This window comes from Pteropus medius, unplaced genomic scaffold, assembly GCF_902729225.1.
Source record: "Pteropus medius unplaced genomic scaffold, Ma_sr-lr_union100, whole genome shotgun sequence".
Taxonomy (NCBI): Eukaryota; Metazoa; Chordata; class Mammalia; order Chiroptera; family Pteropodidae; genus Pteropus; species Pteropus medius.
This window is the reverse complement of record NW_024351731.1, coordinates 7,243,520-7,266,550: the sequence shown is the minus strand read 5'-3', so window position 1 is coordinate 7,266,550 and position 23,031 is coordinate 7,243,520. Positions and strand designations below refer to the sequence as shown.

The 23,031-nt window shown below is 66.2% G+C and overlaps 1 protein-coding gene across 1 annotated transcript in view; it reads left to right on the top strand.

Moving 5' to 3' along the window:
- The first annotated feature begins 1,068 nt into the window (after positions 1-1,068).
- Positions 1,069-23,031, top strand: part of PLEC (plectin) — a 34,522-nt gene continuing 12,559 nt past the window's right edge. Inside the window, 26 exon segments of the mRNA XM_039846046.1 lie at positions 1,069-1,800; positions 12,354-12,415; positions 12,817-12,906; positions 13,670-13,747; positions 13,908-14,000; positions 15,013-15,179; positions 15,796-15,911; positions 15,991-16,097; positions 16,180-16,299; positions 16,381-16,476; positions 16,722-16,849; positions 17,082-17,175; positions 17,496-17,650; positions 17,742-18,060; positions 18,144-18,221; positions 18,294-18,455; positions 18,591-18,695; positions 18,803-18,898; positions 19,071-19,196; positions 20,248-20,400; positions 20,511-20,665; positions 20,749-20,875; positions 20,978-21,161; positions 21,263-21,420; positions 21,511-21,689; positions 22,801-22,939. Of these exon segments, the coding sequence (XP_039701980.1) occupies positions 1,263-1,800; positions 12,354-12,415; positions 12,817-12,906; positions 13,670-13,747; positions 13,908-14,000; positions 15,013-15,179; positions 15,796-15,911; positions 15,991-16,097; positions 16,180-16,299; positions 16,381-16,476; positions 16,722-16,849; positions 17,082-17,175; positions 17,496-17,650; positions 17,742-18,060; positions 18,144-18,221; positions 18,294-18,455; positions 18,591-18,695; positions 18,803-18,898; positions 19,071-19,196; positions 20,248-20,400; positions 20,511-20,665; positions 20,749-20,875; positions 20,978-21,161; positions 21,263-21,420; positions 21,511-21,689; positions 22,801-22,939 (3,825 nt within the window). The 5' untranslated portion in view covers positions 1,069-1,262.

The following is a 23,031-nucleotide window of genomic DNA, read 5'->3' as shown; positions in this document are numbered from 1 at the left end:
ATAATCAGTTCCCGAGTTAGCAGAGCTTGGTGGGAATGGGTGTGTCGGCTTGGGGAAAGGGGGAGAGTGCAGATCCGGTGTGGTCCGGTGTGGGCCGATGCGAGCTGGAGCAGCCCAGCTGGGAGAGCGGGGTATGGGTGGCACCAGGGCACAGGATATCCATGGTTGGAACCTCAGTTGTGGGCTCTGGGGTTCACCCATGGGTGTGGCCGGGCCAGGCTCTAGGGCTCCTTCCGCCACCCCATTGTTGGTCCACCTTTCACTTGGGCCCCTGATCCTTTGCTAGTGCGGTGCTGCTCTGTGCAACATCTGTCCAGCTGGGGTGTCTGCGTTGGTGGCAGGGGCCCCAGGTCTGCGGTGGCAGGGACTTGGTGACTTTGATTTCCTGTGGCAGCTGGGAGTTTCTGGCCTCTGACAGCTGGCCTGGGGGGGTGGGCGGAGGCCCCACTCAGAGCCCCCTCCCTGCCCAGGGGATTCCACGTTCCTGGGCTGCCCTTGCTCTGGCCTGGGAAGTGTTAAATAGGATGGCCGTTGTCTGGGGCCTGGCATGTGGAGGTGGGGGCTCTGTCCCTTGGCCTGCTTGATGGACAGCAGCCAATGGTGCCTGCAGCGGGCCTGTTCGTGTTCTGTAGCAGCTGCTCCACTCCCCTCAGTCCTCTGCCCCTCCCAAGACCCTTGCTTTCCCCCCGCAGACCTCGTGTGCTCCCTCTTTAGATCCTGTGAATCCATTACTCTGAGACCGCAACCGAGCTGGGTCCCGAGCCCGAGGTCCCCTCCTGCCCTCTCTGTTCCCTGCTTCCCTGTGCCCATCCTGCCACTGCACACCCTCCCCCAGGCTTAGCAACCTCGAAGGAAGTGTTTAGAAACTGATGTAATTTCCCACATTGGAGCTGAGTGGTCTGGGAGGGAAGGGGGGCTGTGGCAGGGTTGGCTGCACTAGGAGGTGTCCCCCACTGTTGTAGGGGCCCTGTTGGCTGTGGGTGGGAGGGGCCGCCCATGCTGCTGAGTCAGAGGGGGCCGGCCTGGGCGTCCTGGAGGGAGGGAGGGCGGGTGGCTCGCGCAGGCGGTGGGCAGGCCACAGTGCCGGCAGGAATCGCACTGAGCCAGGCAGCCAGGCGCCAGAGCCCCAGGTCCCGGAGCCCGCGCCCTCCAGCTCAGCGCACAGCCTGCCTGCTCGCCCGCCGTAGGCCCCTGTCGCTCCTTGTGCCCCAGCGCCTCGTTGGCCTCCTCCCTGTGCCCCGCCCGCGCCTCACTCGGCAGCCATGGTGGCAGGCATGCTCATGCCGCTGGACCAGCTGCGGGCCATTTACGAGGTGCTCTTCCGGGAGGGCGTGATGGTGGCCAAGAAGGACCGGCGGCCGCGCAGCCTGCACCCGCACGTGCCTGGCGTCACGAACCTGCAGGTCATGCGGGCCATGGCCTCCCTGAGGGCGCGGGGCCTGGTACGGGAGACTTTCGCCTGGCGCCACTTTTATTGGTACCTCACCAACGAGGGTGTTGCTCACCTGCGTCAGTACCTGCACCTGCCGCCGGAGATCGTGCCTGCCTCCCTACAGCGCGTGCGCCGCCCTGTCGCCATGGTGATGCCTGCACGCCGCGCCCCCCACGTGCAGGCCGTGCAGGGGCCTTTGGGCTGCCCGCCCAAGCGGGGGCAGCAGGCAGCCGAGGACCCTGCCCGTGAGGAGCGGAGGGTCTACCGCCGGAAGGAGCCTGAGGAGGGGGCACCTGAGCCCGCCGTGGTGCCCTCCGCCACCCTGGGGACCCTGGCGAGGCCTGGCCCGGAGCCTGCCCCAGCCACAGGTCAGCCACATCCTGGCTCCAGCCATGGGGGATTGAAGGGGGTGCTTGGGCCTGGTGGGCTGGGGTCATAACATGTGTGGGAACTTCCTCACACCGGCAGGTGGCGCTCGCTCTGCCAGGCGAGCTAGGTGCTCTGCCACTGGACCCCGTGGCTCCTCCTGCTGGCCTGAGGACCTGGAGTGGGTAGGCCCAGGAGCAGCTCCGGCCCCTGCCAGCCCATCCCAAGGCACCGCCATGGGCTAGGGGTGGGGCTTGTGGCCCTCGACTGGCAGGACCAGCTGTTAGCACAGAGGACTGCCCCAGAGCTGCCCCTGCCCCTGTGGCCTGTCTCTCTGGCCCAGGTGGGGGCTGCTGAGGTGGTACTGGGGTGGACTGGGTGTCCACTCTCCAGCAGTGTGGCCCAGGCAACCTGTCTGACCTTTCTGAGCCTCGAGTCTGTTCAGTGGGGGTCCCATGGCTTTGTGGCTCAGATATGGTAGTGTGATTGGGCATTGGCCTGGCTTGGGGTTGGGGATGGTCTAAGGGCCAGCCTTGGGTACAGGAGAGGAGCAGACCCCAGGCAGAAGCATGCGGGCAGGCCAGAGGCCAGGGTGTGGCACACACTGGGCTCAGCCCGGGGTCCAGGCAGATCCTTCTCGTGGGAGCTGGGTCCCAGAGGGGTGGGGCACGTCCTGTTGTCTCAGGGATTGCCAGCGACCTTTTAGCGTGCCTCTCATCTGTGGCATCCTTCTGTCCCTAAGCACTTGTGCTGGCAGGACCCAGGTGAGTAGATGACACATGTCCTGTGCAGCTTGTGGCTTACCCATGCACTCCCGGAGCTCATGGGCCTCAGCGCCGACTTGTGGGGGCCTGGCCCGCCCGCATGAGGCAGGCTCGGACCCTTTATTTCTCCTTGCGTCTCACCTCCTGGGGAGGAACTTGGTCTCTAAGGGGCTGGAAGAGGGGCCTGGGCTGTGGCCAGCATTGAGCAGGGTTTGCCGTGTGAACGGAGGTCAAGTCCCAGGTGCCAAGCAGGAGCCCAGTTCTGGCCTGGTCTGGGTTGGACCCATGAGGGCTATGTCTTGGGAGCCCATCTAGGAGGCTCGGTGAAGTCGCGGGGTAGTGGAGTGGCCTCCAACTCCTGTTGGCAGAAGAGTGTCTCCCACAAGGAGACGAAGGTGCTTGGCCAGTGCTCGGTCAGCATTGACCAGTCAGCACTGACGCATCCGATGGCTAGGTCCCAGCTCAGGGACCCTTCTATCCTGTCCTCCCCCCTCCCACACCCCTGTAGCCCTCCTGCGGTTTGCGGACCAGCCCTTCCCCCTTCTCCTGTCCCTGCGAAGTGAGCTCCAGCCCCACTCTCCTCCTCCCTCCTTCCTTGCCTGTGGCCAGCTGGGCCACTGGGCTGCTGGGTGGGCAGTTGGCAGCAGGACCAGGAGGAGGGGGCCCTGGGTGTGGCTGCAGTGGGCAGAGCGGAGGGCACCCCCAGCCCTGATGGTGGTGACTCAGTCTTCCCTCCCGCTGCAGCCGCTGGTGGCAGCTCAGAGTTTCCAACAGGAAACGCGCTCCATCTCCCAGCTGAGTCAGGGCCGCGGGCGTGGCTCGCTCCTTCCCCTCGCCCCTCGGGGCCCAGTCTCCAGAAGCCCAGGGCGCTTGGTCGCCGGGTGTGGCACGCGCTTCCTCGTGGTCTGCATGGGTCAGGGTGGCTCCACGCTCAGGCTGGGGTGGCTCTGCTGACACCTGAAACCTCGACTTCTCAGATTTTTTAGAATCGTCAGGTTATGAGCATAGGCTCTCCCCTCCCCACAGCAAAGCCCCTCTACTGTCAGAAAGGTGAGGTCAGGAGTGTGTGTCCAGCTGCACTGGTCACGAGAGTGGCCCAGTCAGATGAGCTGCCTCTGGCCGTCCAGCCCTGGCCAGGGAGCCATGGACGCTTAGGGCAGACAGATGTTGTACCTTGGTCCCCACAATGGGGGCCCCAGCCCCTCTCTGTGCTCCAGTGGTCTGCTCTTCGGTGTGGGAAGCCATCTGCCTGCTCAGTCACCCACACTACCAGCCAGACCCAGGCCAAGCCCCTGGCCTGGGGAGCCCCAAGATCTGGGGCTGAACTGGATGAGGAGTGAGCAATGAGGAGGCAGCTTTGGGACAATCAGGGAGGGCCCCTCTGAAGAGGTGCCCCGAGCTGAGCTCTGGTCACTGAGGAGGAACCCACTTGGCCAGGAGCAGGAGGGACTGGGGGGCCAGGTGGCAGGCAGGAGAGGGAGCAGGAAGGCCTGCGGCCACAGCGAGGCGCTCGGGTTTGCGTGTGTGGTGGAAAGCTGAGAAATGGCTTTTTACACGCGAATCTCCTTTACGTTTCAAATAGTAATGCTTTGTTTGGCTCAGAATTCAAAACGAACGAGACGTTTATAGAGAAGGGGTGCCGTCTGAACGCTCAGCACGTGTGCGTTTTATACGTGTGCTTTTCCCCGCGTGCTGTGCACCTTGGCTGTGCACGCATCCCCTCCGGGAAGGGACGGAGTCAGCACGCAGGGCTTCTCTGCTCTTTTGTGTGGCTGAGGGGGGCCCGTGTGGCAGTGCGAGTCACTGGCTTTGCGTTCGAGTGGTGTGCGTGCTGTGCGTATCTGTAGGAGAACTTGGGGTGGAGGCGTATGTCAGGGTCAGATTTGCCGTTTACTTGGTCCTGAGGCTGCTGGCGGGGACAATGCACGGAGGAGGACCACAGAGTCAGGGACCTGGGATGTCTCATCTGCCCAAGGTGGAGGAGACCATGGTGGCTGAGAATGAGCCGTTCTTAGGGGATGTATGGAGTAAGGGCCAGTTTTGGGGCCTGTGGGAATGAGGGTGTGAGGAGGGTGGGGACGTGGCAGGGCTGGGGCAGGGCAGGCACAGTGGGGAGGACAGAGGGCTTGGGGGGTCAGGCGGGCTGGTCCCACCGACCGTCAGTCACAGCTCAGCTTTGCTCCCCTTGCTGACGCAGGGGCGGCTCCCAGCGCTGGGTGGGGAGGCCAGGGCACCAGCGAGCCCTCCCTCTGTCTCCCACCCCTTCCCTCCTTCCTGCCTCCCTTCCTTTCCTCTCTGGCTGTGGAGCAGCCTGGCCCGCCTGGCAGCCATGGACAGGTACAGCATGGAAGAGCTGATCCAGCTGGGCCAAGGTAGGGTGGGGCTTCCAGGGGGGCTGCGGTTGTGCGGGGGCAGGGCTCTGTGAGGCTGCCCGAGGCTGGGGCCCTGGGGGCCAGAGCTCCGGATGCAGGGATGAGCCCGCTGCCTCAGAGCCGCCAGGAGCCGCCCAAGCTGTCTGGTGTGTGGGGGAGGCTGTGCCCTGGCCCAGGTCTCCGCGAGCGGTGGGGGGTTGCCCACTGCCCTCCAGGGGCCGGCGCCCTCCCCCAACAGTGGTGTCTGGCTCCTCTGAGGCTCCTTCGTGCAGCCCAGCCCAGCTGCCAGAGCTTCCTGCTGCAGGACAGGGCCCCAGGTCCCCCTGGCCTCCTGTCATTGCCCCTGGTCTCCCCGTGGACAGAGGCCACGTGTGGCTTGCCGAGCTTCGCTTGACCACGCATGCCAGAGGCACCTCCTGAGCTCACGTCACAGCCTGTGTGGCCATGGGCCAGCTCCTTGGCTTCCTCCTCTGATGCAGGGACAGCATAGGACTCCCTTCTAGCATGGATTAGACAGGGTCGTGCCTGGCACACAGGAAGTGCCACAGAATGCCACATAAACTCTCATCTGGCCCTCAGCCCTTGTCTGCCTGGGTCTGAGGGGGTTCAGGCTCCTGGGAGGAGAGGGGCAGGGTTGTGAGCCCCACATACTGTCCCCCAGCACACCGAGGTCCAGGTGGCCCCAGGATGTGGGTGGGCCTGCCTGCTGACAGGGACTGCCAGCCAGCTCTTCACACACAGCAGCTCCAGGGGTCCAAGGGGTGGGGCCAGGGCAGACACCAGGAGTGGACTGGGGCAGAGAGGCACAGCCCCAAGCTGGGGGCGTGCATTCCCGTCTTGTGGCCCAGCCTGATTCGGGGCACCTGGGTCTCTGGCCTGTGATCTGACCTTGGGGAGGCTGTCCCATCCCTCCGGGGCCAGGTGTCGTGTTGGGTGACTTGTGCAGGGGACCCCATCGCCCATGTGCGCCCCATGGCTGTTCACAGCCCAAGAGGCGAGAGAGAGTTCTGTGCCCCCTGGGGGACCTGAGCCCCCGGGCTCCGAGGGCCAGTGTAGGCCTTGTCCCCCGCAAGTCCCCGTGCCAGGCGGCTTCTCGTTACTAGAGCTGCGGTGGGAGCCTGGGGGTGATGCCGGCTGGCGCCACCCAGCCAGACCAGACTCCGGCAGAGGCCAGGGCCCCGGTGCTCGCTCCCTGCACGTCATGTTCTAAGTCTGGACAGATGACGGGCCTTGCTTGTCCTCCTTGGATATTTATATCCCCCGGCCCCCCTGCCCACCCCGCCCCTCCCCCATGGACACAGCCGTGCTGCTGACAGCGCACGGCTGTGCCCTCCTCCCACCGCGACACCACCACTGCCCGCTCGCTGCCGCCTCCGAGGGGCCTGTGACCCTCCCACTCCCCAAGCCCACTCCCTGCCTGCCCCGTGGGCTCCCGCTGCTGTCCCCAATGAAGGTCGTGCCGGGTAGGTGGGGCAGCCTTGTGAGAGCCCAGCATGGCGGGGGGCGGGCTGGGGGCCAGGGGCTGGAGGCTCCGTCCTATTTCCCTGTACACAGCCTGCTTACCGGGCCATCAGCCCACCCGTCTCTCTGACCCAGTCCGCTCTCCCATGTGGAGGGCCTGGGGACTTCAGGGGGGCGCTTGTCTTTGAGCATGATTGGTTCAGCTGCAAGCCTGGGGTCCGGTGAGGGCTGGGGCACCAGCATGCATCCCCCTTGGCACCTGGCAGCTGTCACCAGAGGGCACCCTTGGAGGCCGAATGGGGTGCTTGGGCACCACGGTCACCCTCCCGGTGGGGGCGGGGGGGGGGACCTGTGCCAAGGCCGCCCAGGCTATGCTGGGGGGGGCTGCGGCTTGGCCTCGCGAAGCCACAGGCGCCTCCTCCCAGCGGGTGTGGCTGTGGGTGAGCAGGGGTTAAGGTTCCCGCTAACCTTGAGCGTGACAGCTCTGCGCAGGGACTGCTGGGCTGGGCCTGATGCCTGAGGCGGGTGGGGAGCGCCTCTGAGTGACCAGGAGGGAGGAGGGAGGAGGGAGAGGAGGCGGTGGGAGCACAGTTGGTGCCGCTGCAGGACCAGACTGGGGCACCAGGCCGTGGGTGCAGTAGGGCGGGCCTGCCGGCGGGGCGGTCCCTGGTCCACGCGGGGAAGGGAGGGGGCTGCCTGGCCTGCACAGCGGGCTCGAAAGTCAGCTCCGCCTGCTCTGCCCGTGGCTGTCGGGCGCCAGCACCATGGAGCCCTCGGGCGGCCTGTTTCCTTCCCTGGTGGTCATGGGCCATGTCGTCACCTTGGTCGCCGTGTGGTACTGGCGCAGGGGGCGCTGGTGGGCACGGGATGAGCAAGGTAAGCGCGGCTGGCAGCAACCTCCCCAGCGCTGCGGCCAGCCACCGCCCCTGCTAAGGGGGCTGGAGGAGGGGCCGGGCGAGGGGACCGCCTCCCTCACCCCTGCATTTCCTTGTTCCCTCCCCTTCCTCTCCCTGGAGTCCAGCAGCCGCACGTGGTCAGCCGCTCCCCTGGGCCAGATCCTGGGCTGCATGGCTCCATCAGTCTGGAGCCCCATCCTGGGCAGCCAGGGGAGAAGCAGGAGTGGGTGCTGGACGGGAGACATGGGCAGTGCCCAGTTGCTCCCTCTGGAAGCAAGGCCCCTCCCCAGCTGCCAGGGACAGGGTGATCTCAGGTGACTGTCAACAGAGGAACTGCAGCTGGCAGGTGCAGGTGTCCTGGGGCGGGTCTTGGGAGAGGCTTCTGCCCAGGACTGAGGTGGGGTTGGGCCAGGCATAGCCGCCCGCCCATTGCGAGAGGCTTGAGCTGCACAGAGGTGAGGCAGGTGCCTGAGTACCCTCGGCCAGCACCCAGGACTGACGCAGGGCGGGCAGCCAGGTGGCACTCTGCCCTCCCCCTGCTCAAAGTCACCCACTCTGCTATAGCCCATGGCAGCCATGCCCAACAGGACAGGGCGGAGCCTGTCTTCCCTCTAGCAGATGGAGCTGCTGGGGTCCGCCCTAATGGGGGTGCAGAGCTTGTGCTCAGTTGTGCGCCGCACATACCCAGGGTGTGGAAGCTCGTCCTTGGTGGGGGTGGCCAGGCTGGCCCCTGGAAAGGCTGTTTGGTCTCAGCCTGGGTGCCAGACCCACTGGACCTGAGGTCTGAATCAGGGTGGGGCTTCCGCGAGTGGTTTGGGGCTGGGAAGCGGCTGGTGACGCAGCTGCGGCCAGTAAAATGCGTAGGCCAGGCCCCCAACCCCCACCGTCGCCGCCCTCAGAAGGTGCTTCTTTTCGGCCACTGTCCTGGCTGCTCCCTGTCCCCACGCCCTGCGGTGCCTCTGGGGGTGTCGGCGCCTTTGTGCTGTTCTGGCTGTTCTCAGCCGGCTACTCCCTGCTTCCGCCCCCCAGCCTCTCCCTGGCACCCGGCCGGGAGCCGCCTCCGAGGGAGTTTCCTGGGCGTCCCTCGGGGCTCCCCTCCTTGGGAGCCTGGGCAGCCCGCAAGTTCCCAGGCCCCTTAGTCCTCTCAGGCAGCCACCCCTCATCCCAGTCCCAGCCAGGGTCCTCTCCCCAAGTGAGGGCGTGGCTTCCTGGCCTGGGCGGGGCGCCCGCCGGGGCCGGTTCTTCAGGTCTGGGCTGTGTGCCCGCTGCCGGCAGCGGGGGCGGCTGTGCAGCGCGGAGCCGAGCCTGGGAGCGTGGGCCGGAGACCAGAGGCACCACCCGCCTGCTCGCTGTCGGCGCGGGCAACCCCAGGGTGCCTGGGCCCATGGCGGCGGCTGGCACATGGGGGGAGGGCGGCCCCTTCCCGGCGCAGAAGGAGGTCGTGCTGGAACCGCTGTGCTGGCTGGACCCGGCCTGCGAGCGAGCCCGCAGGGACCACCTCTATGAGCAGCTGTGCTGCGTAGGTGGGTGCCTGTGGCCGCGAGGGGAGGTGGCGCAGAGGGGGAGCACCGGTCTCCCGGGGAACGGCCTCGGCCGGGAAGGGGTGGTGCCCAGTCCAGGTGCAGCCCCGCCCCCCAGGCTCTGCTCCGGAAACACCTGGGGAGGAAAGCGGGGTGCTGTCCGCTCGGCCCGTTCCTTTCCTCTCTGGAGAAAGGAAAGGTGGGAGGACTGGCTGGGGTTTTTGCTTTGGTTTCTGGGCACCGGGCAGTTGGTGGTCTGGACCTGAGGTGGAAGGAGGTGCCAGAGGGGGAAGGGGGGGCGGGGGCGGAGCTCCAGGCCTTCTGTCGCCTTGGGGCTCTCCTCCCCGAGGCCAGTGAGCCAGTGAGCGGGGTGTCCACCATCAATAGGCTTCACACCCAGACACGTTTTCACTAGCTATCAGACCTCTGACTTTAGTTTCTCTGACCGTAAAAGGGGGCGACGTCCCCCAGAGGAACATGGGTAGCTCTAGGGGTCACCAGGCAGAGAGTCAGCTTCCCCTGGGTAGTTCAGGGTTCAGACAGATGTGTTAGAGTGCCAGCAATGCTGGGGGCAGTGTGTCCTGGGGATGGTGAGCTGAGCTGTGCGGCAGTGTTGGAGCCAGAGGCCTGGCTGGGAGCACGCGGGGGCCCGGCCCGCCCGGGAGGAGTTGTTTCAGTTTGAGGGTAGATAGGAGCTGCACATCCCGGGGCCAGGGCAGACAGGAGGCTCTGTGGAGGTGGGATGGGCTGGGCTCTGAGGCCCTGGAGGAGCCAGAGGTGGAGGCCTTCCAGGGCACGGCTGCACCCCACCTGCCCTCTGCCTGCCCTGTGGCATCCTTGGCCGCTTGTTTGTGCAGAGGGAAGGCTGGGGCTGGGATAGGGCTCACGCAAGCCTTGGGTGTCAGGCTCTGGAGCCTCCAGCTTCTGGAGGTCCCGTTCTTCCTCCTGCCCGTTCCCCAGGGCCTCGGGTATCTGTGCCCCTCACAAGAATGACACTCCTAGCCTTGCAGGCAGGGGCCAGCCTCCTGGTCTCTGCTGGACTAACGCAGAAGCTGCGTGTATGGCAGGTGCTGCATACAGGTTTCTTGAACTCTGGACCACTGCTAGGGCGAGGGGTTCTCTGACGAGGCTCCAAACCTGGGGGCTGGGGGGCAGGGGAGTGTGCTGGGGACACAGTGCCTGTGGGAGAGCACTGAGCAGTGTGGGGGCAGATTTGGGATTTTGTTAGGCCTCGGGAGGGTGATGAGCTGCTGGGGCCGTGGGGGCTGCTGAGCGGCTGAGCATCTCCAGGCCCTGCCCAGATTGGGGGGTTCGGGCAGAAGGGTACTGTGCCTCTAGTGCCAGGGTCAGCGGTCCAGCTTGGAGCCTGGGGCGGGTGGGTCCTTTCCCGATGGGGTGGGGCATAAGACTTGGGGTGACGTGCCAGCTCCGTGGGGTGTGGGCGCCCTCCCGTGGCCACAGAGGGGCAGCAAGGATGGGGGCGGGGTGGGCTTTTCTAATAGGCCAAGTGCTGGGGTGCTCACAGCTGGATCGCATTAAACCAGATGCTCCAACTGGAAAATTCTTGCGGTCTGGGCGTGCATTCTTTCCTTTCGGCCGGCAGTCCCAGTGCTGGCTGTAGGCAGCTCTGCCCGCCCCTGCGCCCTTTGCCCCAGCTTCCACCTTTACAACTCCGAGTAGCTGCTGTCTGTGATCCCTGCCCAGTGCAAACAGCCCCACCCGTCCTGCGCCCCCTGCCCCAGAGTGGCTTCCTTTCCCGTGAGTCACAGTGCCGGGGGGCCCCCTCCTCGGCCCTGAGTCACTGGCAGGTCCCCTCCGGATGCTCCCCACTGCCCCTAGGCCCCCCCAGCATGGGGCAGAGTTCCTGCCTGATGAGTCAGCTCTGGGCTGCGGGCTGCTCCTGCCCACCGAGTGCACACTCTGCCTGCAGGCAGGGGCACTGCTCCAGGATGTGCCTGGTGGGCAGCTGGGGAAGCACCAAGGTGGCACAGGACCAGAGTGGCCCTAGAGAGGGTGGAGCAGAGCCCAGCAGGGTGCTGAGGCCACCAGCACTGGGCTCGGGGGGTCTGTGAGGAGATGCGATATGGGGGGGCTGCAGGAAAAGGATGGGCAGTTGGGCCCCCCAGGCCTGGTGTCACTCAGCTTGGGGGCCTTCTCCAGCAGGGAGGGTGGGTAGGCCCAGGGAGCCAGGCCTGAAGCCTTATGGTGTGCTCTCTAAAGAGAGGCGTGGCCTTTGGGGCACTTAGGGCCAGCCGCATTCAGGTCCCCTCCCTATGCTGGGGGCATCCCTTGGCTTGGCCATGGGGCCAGCACTGGGTGTGTAGCAAAGTGCCAGGTTCCCTTGCCCCCTCATCACCGCCCCCCCCCACCGCCCTGCCCGGCTCCTGGCGGGGTGGGTGAGGAAACCCCTGGGTTTCCTGTTTCTGCTGGCAAAGGGTGTGGCCGTGGGGGAGGGTTGCCTTCCTCCTTCCCTGGGACACTCCCTCTGGGGGGTGGGCAGCGTGGGGTGGGGCTCCTGGGGCGGGGACAGCGGTGCGGTGAGTACAGCAGGCCGGGAGTGGCCACTCCAACTCGGCTGGGAGCTGAGCCTGCCACTCAGGGAGTGGGTCCTGGCCCTTGCCAGACTTTGCAGCCTGGGCGTCAGAGCACAGCACCTGGGGGCAGAGGGACCAGCGCCGAGGGGCGGAGGTGGCAGCATGTCTCAGAACCGGCTCCGCGTGCCTGAGCCCCAGGGCCTGGGTCCCAAAAGAACCAACTCAGAGGACAACCTCTACCGGGCGGTACTCAGGGCTTCGGAGGGCAAGAAAGGTAGTGGGCACTAGCGGCAGACGGGCAGGCTGAGGCAGGCGGGGCCCACTTCCTGTGTCAGGAAGCGTGGCTCTGGCTGGCGGTGGGGCCCAGACTCTGAGGGTCTGAGATGGAGGGACAGACCCTGAGACCAGAGCTCGGGCCGTGGGCGGTGTGCTGCATCCTGGCCCAGGTGCAGACCTGGGGGGGCCGGCCCCTCACTCACAGCTGGGAGCGGGCCGGCCTGTGCTGGCAAGGCCGGCAGCGGCTTCTGGGCGTCTGATAGAGGGCTGGGGTGAGCGGGGGCTCTTCGCACCCTGGAAAAGACCTGTTGCCCAGCCGGGAGGACACAGCCTCCCCCTTGCCACCCACCTGACCAGTCCTGGGTCCTGTCCTGGAACCTCTGCTCGGGGCTGTGGGTGTCAGCGTGTGGGGGTGGAGCAGGCTGGGACTTGTGTGCTGTGGGCTCTGGACTCTGGGCGGGGCTGCGGGCTCCGGACCCTCCCTCGGGAGGGAGACAATAGGGGGATTGAGCAGCCAGCATCCTGGGTGTCTAGCGCCTCCCCCTCCCTGCCTGGACTGGGCTGGTGTGGGGGGTGGGCCTGGGCACCATTGTCTTTGCCAGTCTGGTGGGGGGGTGGTCTTTGGGTCTCAGTGTGATTCTGAGGCCCCCATCAGCCAGCCACGGTGTCTGCGTGGCGGCGACCCCCCCGGGGCTTCGCCTAGGCCCCAGGTAACCGGCTCGTTCCTTCTAGATGAGCGGGACCGAGTGCAGAAGAAAACCTTCACCAAGTGGGTCAACAAGCACCTCATCAAGGTGGGTGGTGGGGCCAGTGCCTGCGTGCGGCCTCAGGTTGGCCACGGCGGGGGAGGGGACGCCCCGGCCTTCCCGTCGGGGCGAGGACGGTGTGGGAGGAGGGGACACCCCAGCCCTCCATCCAGAACAAGGGCAGCCTCGCTGGCCTGGGGGCTCACTCTCCTCTCAAACCTGTGATCTGTCTTCTCCCGCCCTGCTGGCTCTTGCCTGTCGCCTGTCTGTCTCCTCCTCCTCCTCCTCCTGCTCTCATCTCTGGCCTCCCCTGCAGCACTGGCGGGCAGAGGTAGGTGCCTCCTCGGGCCCCCTGCCTCTTTCCCCTTGGGGTCGGTGCGCCTCCTCACTCCAGGTCTGTTGGTGGCTCTGGGGAATCTCCGGCCAGCCCAGTGCCTCTGTCCCCACAGGCCCAGAGACACATCAGTGACCTGTACGAAGACCTTCGCGATGGCCACAACCTCATCTCCCTGCTGGAGGTGCTCTCTGGGGACAGCCTGGTACGTGTGCCCACCCGCCTTCCCTCCTCGGGGCCTTCCCCACACGTCCACTCTGTGCTCGGCCGGCCTGGCTGTGGCCCCGACCCCGTGCCACCCTCGCGTGGTGGCCCCAACACAGTAACCTCATGCTCTGCTCTGCTTTGGTTTCTCTGCTGCTTGGACTCTGAACCTTGACCTCTGTCCTTTACCCCTTGTCCTGCTTTGGCCGGGCAGCCAAGAGAGCGGGACATAATCAGGAGCTCGCGCCTGGTGAGTGGTTGTGCCTGCTGGCCACGGCGGCACGTGGCTCCCTGAGGCCGGAGCCCAGCTCACCTAGGGCTGGTGGCCAGTCCGGCCCAACCTGTGCCCAGCACGCGGGTGGGCAGATGGCTGTGTGTCGAGCCACCTGCTGTCCCGCCTCGGCACCACTCGGGCCTGTGACCCACCAGGGCTGCCACCATAGGGCAGGAGGGTCCCTCCTCCAGCGCCGTCGCCCTCCACCCCAGGCTTCCTGGCTATTGTCTCCTTCCCACCCCCTTCCTTCCTGCCCGCTGCCTGGGTCTGGCCGCTGGACTTCTGAAGCCACTGCTGGGCCTGACCTCTGGGCCCGTGGCCTCCGTTTCCAGCTGGAGAGGGTGCACTGGGGACATGGGAGGGGCTGCTGCCACGCTGGGGGAGACCCTTGGTTTAGCCACACAGATGCCTCGGGGGGTTCCGAGGGTGGGGGCGGCTGTGGCGAGCAAGTCCTGCTCTGGGGGTGCTGACCGGCCGTCCCTCCTCACAGCCCCGGGAGAAGGGGAGGATGCGCTTCCACAAGCTGCAGAACGTGCAGATCGCCCTGGACTACCTGCGACACCGCCAGGTGAGGCGGCCCCGCCCCTGACCCATCCCCCAGCTGCCCGGGGCCGTGACCCCAGGCCTCTGGCCTCCCCCACCCCGAGCCACCCGGGGCGTGACCGAGGACCCAGGCCCCCTTGAGCCGCCCATAGGAGGCGTGGGTGACCGAGGCCACTCGCTCGCAGGTGAAGCTGGTGAACATCAGGAATGATGACATCGCGGACGGCAACCCCAAGCTGACCCTCGGCCTGATCTGGACCATCATCCTGCACTTCCAGGTGGAGTGGCCGCCCACTATGCTCTGCTGCCTCTACGGTCTCCGGGGCTGGCCCAGCAGCTGGGCCCTGGCTACCCTGGCACCAGGAGCCTTCCCACTGCCCGCCCAGCATGAGCCCTGTGTTAGCTGCGGGGCCCGGAGGCCCCGGTCTCTCTCTTAAGACTTGCTTCTCCTGAGCCCTCTGGGCCTGGCTGGGCAGGGCCCGCAGAGCCTCCCCGCAGAGGAATGCACACTCTGCTCCCCCGGGGCAGCCGCCTACCCTGGGGAAGGTTCTGGAGAAGCACCCGCTGCACTGGCTGACTCATCTATTGCCTGCCCAGCCGCACAGGAAGCCACAAATCTGAGCTGGGCAGGCAGAGCCCTGTTGGCACGGCAGCTGAGTCACATAGGCGTGCAGGCCGACAGATAGACAGACAGACAGGCAGACAGGGACAGGGACAGGCAGGCGGCTGTGCTGACAGCCAAACAGGCTGGCAGGCCGGGCTGAAGGATGTAGCTGAGTGCAGGGCCAGGCTGGTGCCGTGGCCCTGGCATGCCCGGGCCGGGCTGCCAGGCACATGATGCCCAGCCCCAGGGATCCTGCCCCCAGTCTGCAGCCAGAGGGGGCTGACCTGCCCCCACCCCAAGTGTGACAGCCTTTTCTGGGCCCAGGTGTCTGGGCGAGCAGCTGCTCTCGCTGGGCTCACCCTCCACTAATTCCAGGGTGCAGGGTGTGCCTCAGGCCTTCGTAGGTGAGGGGATCCAGGTCACCCACCACGTGTCTGCAGTGGGAGCCGGGGGCTCTGACTTACACTATGGCAGCTGCCTCCTGGAGTGGCCTGAGCTCATAGTGCTGAGGTGTAGCAGATCCCTGATGTGGAGGGGCCCCAGGGACCCTGCTCCGCCCCACTAGCCTGGTGGCTCACATGCACCCCAGCTGGGTACCGAGCTGCCCCTGCCCTCAGACAAGCAGGGGTGGGCGCGGCAGGGTGGCTGTGTGGCTGAGTGCCCGCGTCCTGCCCACCTGGGGGCAGATCTCTGACATCCAGGTCAGCGGGCAGTCGGAGGACATGACGGCTAAGGAGAAGCTGCTGTTGTGGTCACAGCGCATGGTGGAGGGCTACCAGGGCCTGCGCTGCGACAATTTCACCTCCAGCTGGCGTGACGGCCGCCTCTTCAATGCTATCATTCACCGGCATAAGTACGCAGCCCCGGGCAGAAAGGCAGAGATGGGGCTGTGGGTCAGGGTGTCCTGGGGCAGCTCAGCTAGGCGACTTCAGACAAGTAGGGGCAGGGAGGGTGGCGGGAGGAGTGTCTTCCGCTGACGAGAACCCACTGCCCGCGGGGACGAGTGCCCATGCCAGCCGCCCCACCCACACCCTTCCCGCCGCCTCCTGGGCCCTCCCAGAGGCACCTTGGCTTTCTCAAGGCCAGAGGGCCCATGGGCTGCTGGCTCTCACAGCCATGAGCATCTCCCCCATGGGACTCAGGTGGCGGAGCCATGGTGGGGATGGTCTCCGGGGGCCCTCCGTCCCGACCCAGGGAGCCCAGGCTGACCGGCACCCTCTACTCAGTGCACTCCACCCTGCACCTGTGCCTGCTGTGAGCCCCCTGAGCGCCAGGGGGCGGGGCTCGAGTGCACAGTGGCCACACAGAGCTCCCTGTGTGGTCAGGATTGGGCGCTAGTGGGGCGGGCAGTGTACTTTTAGGATGAGTGTGTTGTGGGGATACGTGGGTTGTGTGTGTGTGCTGACCAGTCTGCGGGTCTTGCTGTCCTGTGTCCCCACCTGCTGCTCCACCGGCCACATCGCCTACAGGCCCATGCTCATCGATATGAGCAAGGTGTATCGTCAGACCAACCTGGAGAACCTGGACCAGGCCTTCTCTGTGGCGGAGCGGGATCTGGGCGTGACCCGGCTCCTGGATCCTGAGGGTATGTGCTGCTGCTGCTCCTCCATCCTCCTGTCCCTTGCCAGTTGTGGGGGGCCACCTCTGACCTCCCTCCCCCACAGATGTGGACGTCCCTCAGCCCGATGAGAAGTCCATCATCACATACGTCTCGTCCCTGTACGACGCCATGCCCCGTGTGCCTGACGTGCAGGATGGGGTGAAGGCCAACGTGAGTGTCGGCTGGCAGGCCCTGGTGGTGGGGGTAGGACAGGCGGCCCCCGCTGGCCCCTGACGGCCGTGCTCGCCCCCAGGAGCTGCAGCTGCGGTGGCAGGAGTACCGGGAGCTGGTGATGCTGCTGCTGCAGTGGACCCGGCACCACACTGCCATCTTCGAGGAGCGCAGGTTCCCCTCCAGCTTTGAGGAGATTGAGGTGGGCTGGTCCGCTCGGGGCGGGGTCCTGTGCCCTGCACGGAGGCCCAGGCACGGCTGCCGACGCATCTTGTCTCCACAGATCCTGTGGTGCCAGTTCTTGAAGTTTAAGGAGACTGAGCTTCCTGCCAAGGAGGCAGACAAGAACCGGTCCAAGGGCATCTACCAGTCCCTGGAGGTTAGCGAGGGTCTGGAGAGGAGTGGGAGGCTTCCCAGGGGTAAGCGGAGGACGTCCTGGAGGCAAGTGAGGCCGTCCAGGGGCCTGGGGGTCCTCTCCAGTGAGCTTGGCCTGTCCTCCCTACTGAACTGGGGTAGGGCTGTTCCAGGGCAGGCTGGCTGGGGGTCTGGGGGCCCAGGGGCCCTGGTGGCTTGGCACCCCCACCCCTCTGCTGACCCAGGACTGAACTTGGCCCCTGCTGACAGGGGGCGGTACAAGCAGGCCAACTCAAGGTACCCCCTGGCTACCACCCGCTGGACGTGGAGAAAGAATGGGGCAAGCTGCACGTGGCCATCCTGGAGCGGGAGAAGCAGCTCCGGAGCGAGTTTGAGAGGTGGGCGGCTGCGGGCAGTGGGTGGGGCCCTGTGGTGGCAGGGAAGCCACCCGAGGGTGAGTCACTGCCTAGAGAGGAAATCCCCCCCAGGCTGGGAAACCCACACCCGGGCCAGGCGACAGTGGGCCACAGGCTGGCGTGGAGGCCAGAAGCAGGAGGGGGACCGTGCGCTTCGGCCAGGAGCCTGGCAGGCAGTCCCCTCACAGCGGGTCCCGTGGGTGTTGGGCTGCAGGTTGGAGTGTCTTCAGCGCATCGTGAGCAAATTGCAGATGGAGGCTGGCCTGTGTGAAGAGCAGCTGAACCAGGCCGACGCCCTGCTGCAGTCGGTGAGGGGGAGGGGACGGGGCGGGACTGGGCACCAGGCAGCGGGGAGGCGGGGAGGCGGGGAGGCGGCGGGAGGATCCCTGAAGCTGCCTCGCCTGGCAGGCGGTCCCAGCTCCTCCCTCCTGGTGTGCAGCCAACCCTGACTGCCGGCTTTGAGCAGAGCTGGCTTCTGGGCACCAGGCAGGCCTTCGGACTGGATCGCGGTTCTTCCAGAGAGCCATGGCTGGCATTTTGTGCATCCTGAAGATGGGTGGGGCTGAAGCTGGTGAGGAGAGGTAGGGAAAAGTCGGGGCTGGGGTCTGAGTCACGGACCACCTTGTAGGATATCCGGCTGCTGGCGGCAGGCAAGACAGCACAGCGGGCAGGCGACGTGGAGCGGGACCTGGATAAGGCGGATGGCATGATCCGGCTACTATTCAATGACGTCCAGGCCCTCAAGGATGGGCGGCACCCACAGGGCGAGCAGATGTACCGCAGGTGGGCCACGCCCTGCCCTGGGTGCGGGGGCCTGGGGTGCTGCCTGGCTCCGGCTCACCCCCTCTTGACTTGACTCCCCCGCTGTCCTCAGGGTCTACCGCCTGCACGAGCGCCTGGTGGCCATCCGCACCGAGTACAACCTTCGGCTGAAGGCGGGCATTGCTGCCCCTGTGACCCAGGTGACCCAGGTGACTGTGCAGAGCACGCAGCGGCGCCCTGAGCTGGAGGATTCCACCCTGCGCTATCTGCAGGACCTGTTGGCCTGGGTGGAGGAGAACCAGCGCCGAGTGGACGGTGCCGAGTGGGGCGTGGACCTGCCCAGCGTGGAGGCGCAGCTGGGCAGCCACCGCGGCCTGCACCAGTCCATCGAGGAGTTCCGGGCCAAGATCGAGCGGGCGCGGACTGACGAGGTACGTGGGCGCCCATAGGGCGGACTGCGGGTGGTAGGCCGGGTCCTGGCCATGCAGGCCTCACCGCTCCTCCTCCCCTGCAGAGCCAGCTCTCCCCAGCCACCCGGGGCGCCTACCGAGACTGCCTGGGCCGGCTGGACCTGCAGTTTGCCAAGCTGCTGGTGAGTGGGGGCCGGGTGGGTGGCAGGGCAGGTGGCGGGGCTGTGGCCTACTGATACCCTTCCTGCCCACAGAACTCCTCCAAGGCCCGCCTGCGGTCCCTGGAGAGCCTGCACGGCTTTGTGGCGGCTGCCACCAAGGAGCTGATGTGGCTGAGTGAGAAAGAGGAGGAGGAGGTGGGCTTTGACTGGAGCGAGCGCAACGCCAACATGGCCGCCAAGAAGGAGAGCTACTCGGTGAGGCGACCCTGCATCCGCTCCCGCTCCAGGCCCCACGGGGGACAGCCGGGGGCTTGGGTGGCGCTTGACGGGAGGCTGGTGGACCTCTGTCGCTTTGGCACCATCCCTGAGACCCCGCTGCCTCCGTGTCAGGCCCTGATGCGTGAGCTGGAGCTGAAGGAAAAGAAACTGAAGGAGACGCAGAGCACCGGGGACCGGCTGCTTCGGGAGGACCACCCCGCTCGGCCCACGGTGGAGGTGGGGCGCTGTAGGGAGACCCCCTGGTGCCCACGGTCGGGGTGTAGGGCTGTGGGGCCCCCCAGGCCTGTGGTTGGGGGCTGACGGAGATGCTCGCCGTGCTGTAGTCCTTTCAGGCAGCCCTACAGACCCAGTGGAGCTGGATGCTGCAGCTGTGTTGCTGCATTGAGGCCCACTTGAAAGAGAACACCGCCTACTTCCAGGTGAGAACCTGCCCCGCCGGGCGCAGCCACAGCATTTGTGAGAAGCTCCTAGACCCTCCCTGTTCCCGTGTACCTCGCCTCGCCGAGCTCATGTTCAAGTCCCCCCAGGCCCCTCGGGCCCACAGTGGGGCAGCCCTGCCAGGTCCAGCCTGACCCCTTCCCGCTGCCACAGTTCTTCTCAGATGTGCGGGAGGCTGAGGAGCAGCTGCGGAAGCTGCAGGAGACGATGCGCAGGAAATACACCTGCGACCGCTCCATCACCGTCACTCGCCTCGAGGACCTGCTGCAGGATGCCCAGGTGAGCCAGCTGTCCAGGGTGCCTGCACGGCGGAGGGCGGGTAGCCGCCGGGCTCAGGGATGGCGCGGCACAGCAGGGGCAGGTAGGGGGCGTGAGGTCTGGGAGAGGCGACTGGCAGCCGGGCCACAATGGTGGTGCTCTGGAAAGGCCCCTCTGGGGGCGGAAGTGGGGCAACGGGGGGGTCAGCAGGGATGGGGCTTGGGGTTGGGGGAGGCGCGATGCGGGTTGGCAGCCTGCACAGCGGGATGGGGTGCGGGGAACTGAGGGACTAGTGGCAGGGCGCTGCAGTGTAAGTAGGTGTCTGGCCAGAGCTGGTAGCACCCTTTCGCCTTCGCAGTCCCCAGAGAGGGGGAGGCTTCAAATGGCCACGCTGTCACCAGCTCTTTCACCTTAGAGGGGTCCACTAGCATCTTGGACCTGGCACCTAGGGCTGAGCTGGGCAGAGAGGCAGCTGGGTGTGTGTGCCTGTGACCTGGACGGGGGCAGGGGCACCAGGAGGGGCCCGGGGGCCTTCTGAGAGTGCTGGGGGTGGCAGAGAAGAAGAGAGAGGACTAGAAGCCCTGCCACTTGGGGCTCCTGTGCTCAGGATGGGAGTCAGTGAAGTCCGGGGCAGCCACGAGGCCCCCTCAGCTACAGCGTTAGCTGCTAGAGGTGCAGGCAGTTTCAGGGTGTGTTCTTGACCCCGCAGCCTTGGACAGTCCTTGGTTTGACACTCTGGATGGACTGAACAGGAGGAGGCGGGTGACCTTCTGCGGTGGGAGGGGACTGTGGGAGGAAGACTTGGGGGCAGGGGACGGGGAACACAGTGTGTGACCTGGGGTGGGGGCATGCACTCAGTTCTGGCCAGCAAGGAAGGAGGGAGGGCCGGGGGTTCTGCTGAGGCCGAGCTCTGGGGCCTGCTTCTCTTTCCCCTGTGCCTGGGGCCACAGGGAGGAGCCTGTGCTCCAGGTGCTGCCTCACTGCCCGGGGCAAGTGTGTGGGTCTTCGCAGACCCTCACTCAGGTGGTATCTGGACGCTGGATGACAGTCTCTGAGCTCTCTTCCCCTGCAGGACGAGAAGGACCAGCTGAATGAGTACAGGGGGCACCTCGCAGGCCTGGCCAAGCGGGCCAAGGCTGTGGTGCAGCTGAAGCCCCGCAGCCCAGCCCAGTCCGTGCGGGGCCATGTGCCGCTGCTGGCCGTGTGTGACTACAAGCAGGTGGAGGTGAGGGCAGCAGGCTGCATGCGGGACAGAGCTTGCAGGGGAGGTGGGGTGACTGGGGTCTGCTGGGGGGAGTGGGCGTGGCCATACTGTGACAGCTCTGGCTGCCCCAGGTGACCGTGCACAAGGGTGACGAGTGCCAGCTGGTGGGCCCTGCACAGCCGTGCCACTGGAAGGTGCTCAGCAGCTGTGGCAGTGAGGCCGCTGTGCCCTCCGTGTGCTTCCTCGTGCCCCCACCCAACCAGGAGGCCCAGGAGGCCGTCACCAGGTGGGTGGTCTGGGGTCTGGCTGCTGGACTGGGTGGCAGTGGGTAGGAGCCCCGATGCCTCTGACCGCACCCTGACCTGCCAGGCTGGAGGCCCAGCACCAGGCCTTGGTCGCACTCTGGCACCAGCTGCACGTGGACATGAAGAGCCTCCTGGCATGGCAGAGCTTCTGCCGGGACCTGCAGCTCATCCGCTCTTGGTCCCTGGTTACGGTAGGCCAGCCCCACGGGCCACCCACGGGCCACCCAGGGCAGAGGGGGGACTTCCTGTGGCTGAGACTGCGTGCTGGTGCTCAGCCTTCCTGTCGTCCACAGTTCCGTACCTTGAAGCCAGAGGAACAGCGCCAGGCCCTGCGTGACCTGGAGCTGCACTACCAAGCCTTCCTGCGGGACAGCCAGGACGCTGGCAGCTTCGGGCCTGAGGACCGGCTGCAGGCCGAGCGCGAGTACAGCTCCTGCAGCCACCATTACCAGCAGCTGCTACAGAGCCTGGAGCAGGGTAGGTGTGGGGGGAGTAGGGGGAGACCTGGCAGGCAGGGCGGGCGGGGCCAGGCAAGGCCAGGCAGGGCCAGGCAGCACGTGAGCGGATTGTGTCCCCAGGCGAGCAGGAGGAGTCCCGTTGTCAGCGCTGCATCTCAGAACTCAAGGACATCCGGCTGCAGCTGGAGGCCTGCGAGACACGCACGGTGCACCGCCTGCGGCTGCCACTGGACAAGGAGCCCGCACGGGAGTGCGCCCAGCGCATCGCTGAGCAGCAGGCAGGCGCCGTCCCCAGCCCTGTCCCCATGCCTTCGGCCTTCAGCGTGGCTGGGCTTCCGTGCTCAGCTCACCTCCTTCTCTCTCCCCAGAAAACACAGGCTGAGCTGGAAGGGCTGGGCAAGGGGGTTGCCCGGCTCTCTACCGAGGCCGAGAAGGTCCTGGCCCTGCCCGAGCCATCACCTGCTGCCCCGACTCTGCGCTCGGAGTTGGAACTGACCCTGGGCAAGCTGGAGCAGGTCCGCAGCCTCTCCGCCTTTTATCTGGAGAAGTGAGTGCACCTGTCAGAGGCCGGGGCTGGGACCTCAGCAGGGTCCTGAGCAGAGCGGGTCCTGAGCAGAGCAGGACCGTGTGCTGGCGGAGGGCAGGGTGATGGACAGGGCAACAGGGGCAGTGAGGTGGGGTCTGTTGAAAGATCTGGCCAAGAGATGGTGGTTGTGGACCAGGGTGGGGGTCACGGACATGGGGAGGGGTTCAGTCCTGACCTACCCTGAAGGCAGTACTTTCCGATGACTGGATGGAGAGTGAGAGGGGTCAAGGGGGCTGGTGTGGTGCCCTTGGGGGAGCCCCACCCATGGGGTGGCAGGAACTAGGGGAGCGTCTTTGTGGAAGCATGGAAGGCATGCAGGCGGAGGGCGGAGCGCAGAGCACGGAGTGAGAAATGACTACTGGCTGCAGACAACAGGTCGGCGCCAGTGACCTTGGGGGAGGGAGAGGACGAGGACCTGGGAAGGGTGGGTAGGGGGCTGGGTGTTAAGAGGGGTTAATGCCGAGGTGTCTCTCCTGCACCCCTACCCCGTCCCTGTCCCCTGGCTGCCCTCCCCCAGTGCCCCTGGGGAAATGCAGAGTCCTCACCAGGGCGTCTGTTCGCTTCAGCGCGCATGCACCCACGGTACAGTAACTCACTCCCGAGCAGGGTGAGGGCCTCTCCCCCGTCAGACCCCCTCCAAGGCCCCGCCGGTTTACAGTCTTTGTTTCCGATGCGTCATTTCGTAGTTTCTGAGGACACCGCAGACTCCCTGTGTCCTGTCCAGCCCTTACCCGCTGTTTCTTCACAGAGGCTAATTTCCCTGTTCCCCTCACACAGCCTTGGGGCTAGAGGTGGAGAGCTGCCCCCAGGCCCCGGGGTGGCTGGCTGGGGGTTTGCTGTGACAAGGGCCAGCACACCCTCCAAGACTCAGGCTGGAGTCAAAGTGTTCCTGTGTCTGAGCGGTCCCCGTTCCCCATCCCCCCAGCTCCTTGAGGTCTCTGTCCTTTTCCCCGAAGCCCATGACTGAGGGTCAGCCAAACGCTGAGGCTTTGGTTCCACCATGCTGGGCTCTCATGCCTTTGACTCCTGCCCCCCACCCCGCACCGGCTCATCCCTGCCCACCTTCCCCCAGGCTCAAGACCATCAGTCTGGTGATCCGCAGCACACAGGGGGCTGAGGACATGCTTAAGGTCCACGAGGAGCAGCTTAAGGAGGCCCAGGCCGTGCCCGCCACCCTCCCAGAGCTCGAGGCCACCAAGGCTGCACTCAAGGTACTGCTGCCAGGCCTGTGCCTTGCAGGAAGGCCAAGGGACATTGGGAGCTAGCAGCCGGGCCTCGGGCTGAAACGGTACCTGCTCCTCTG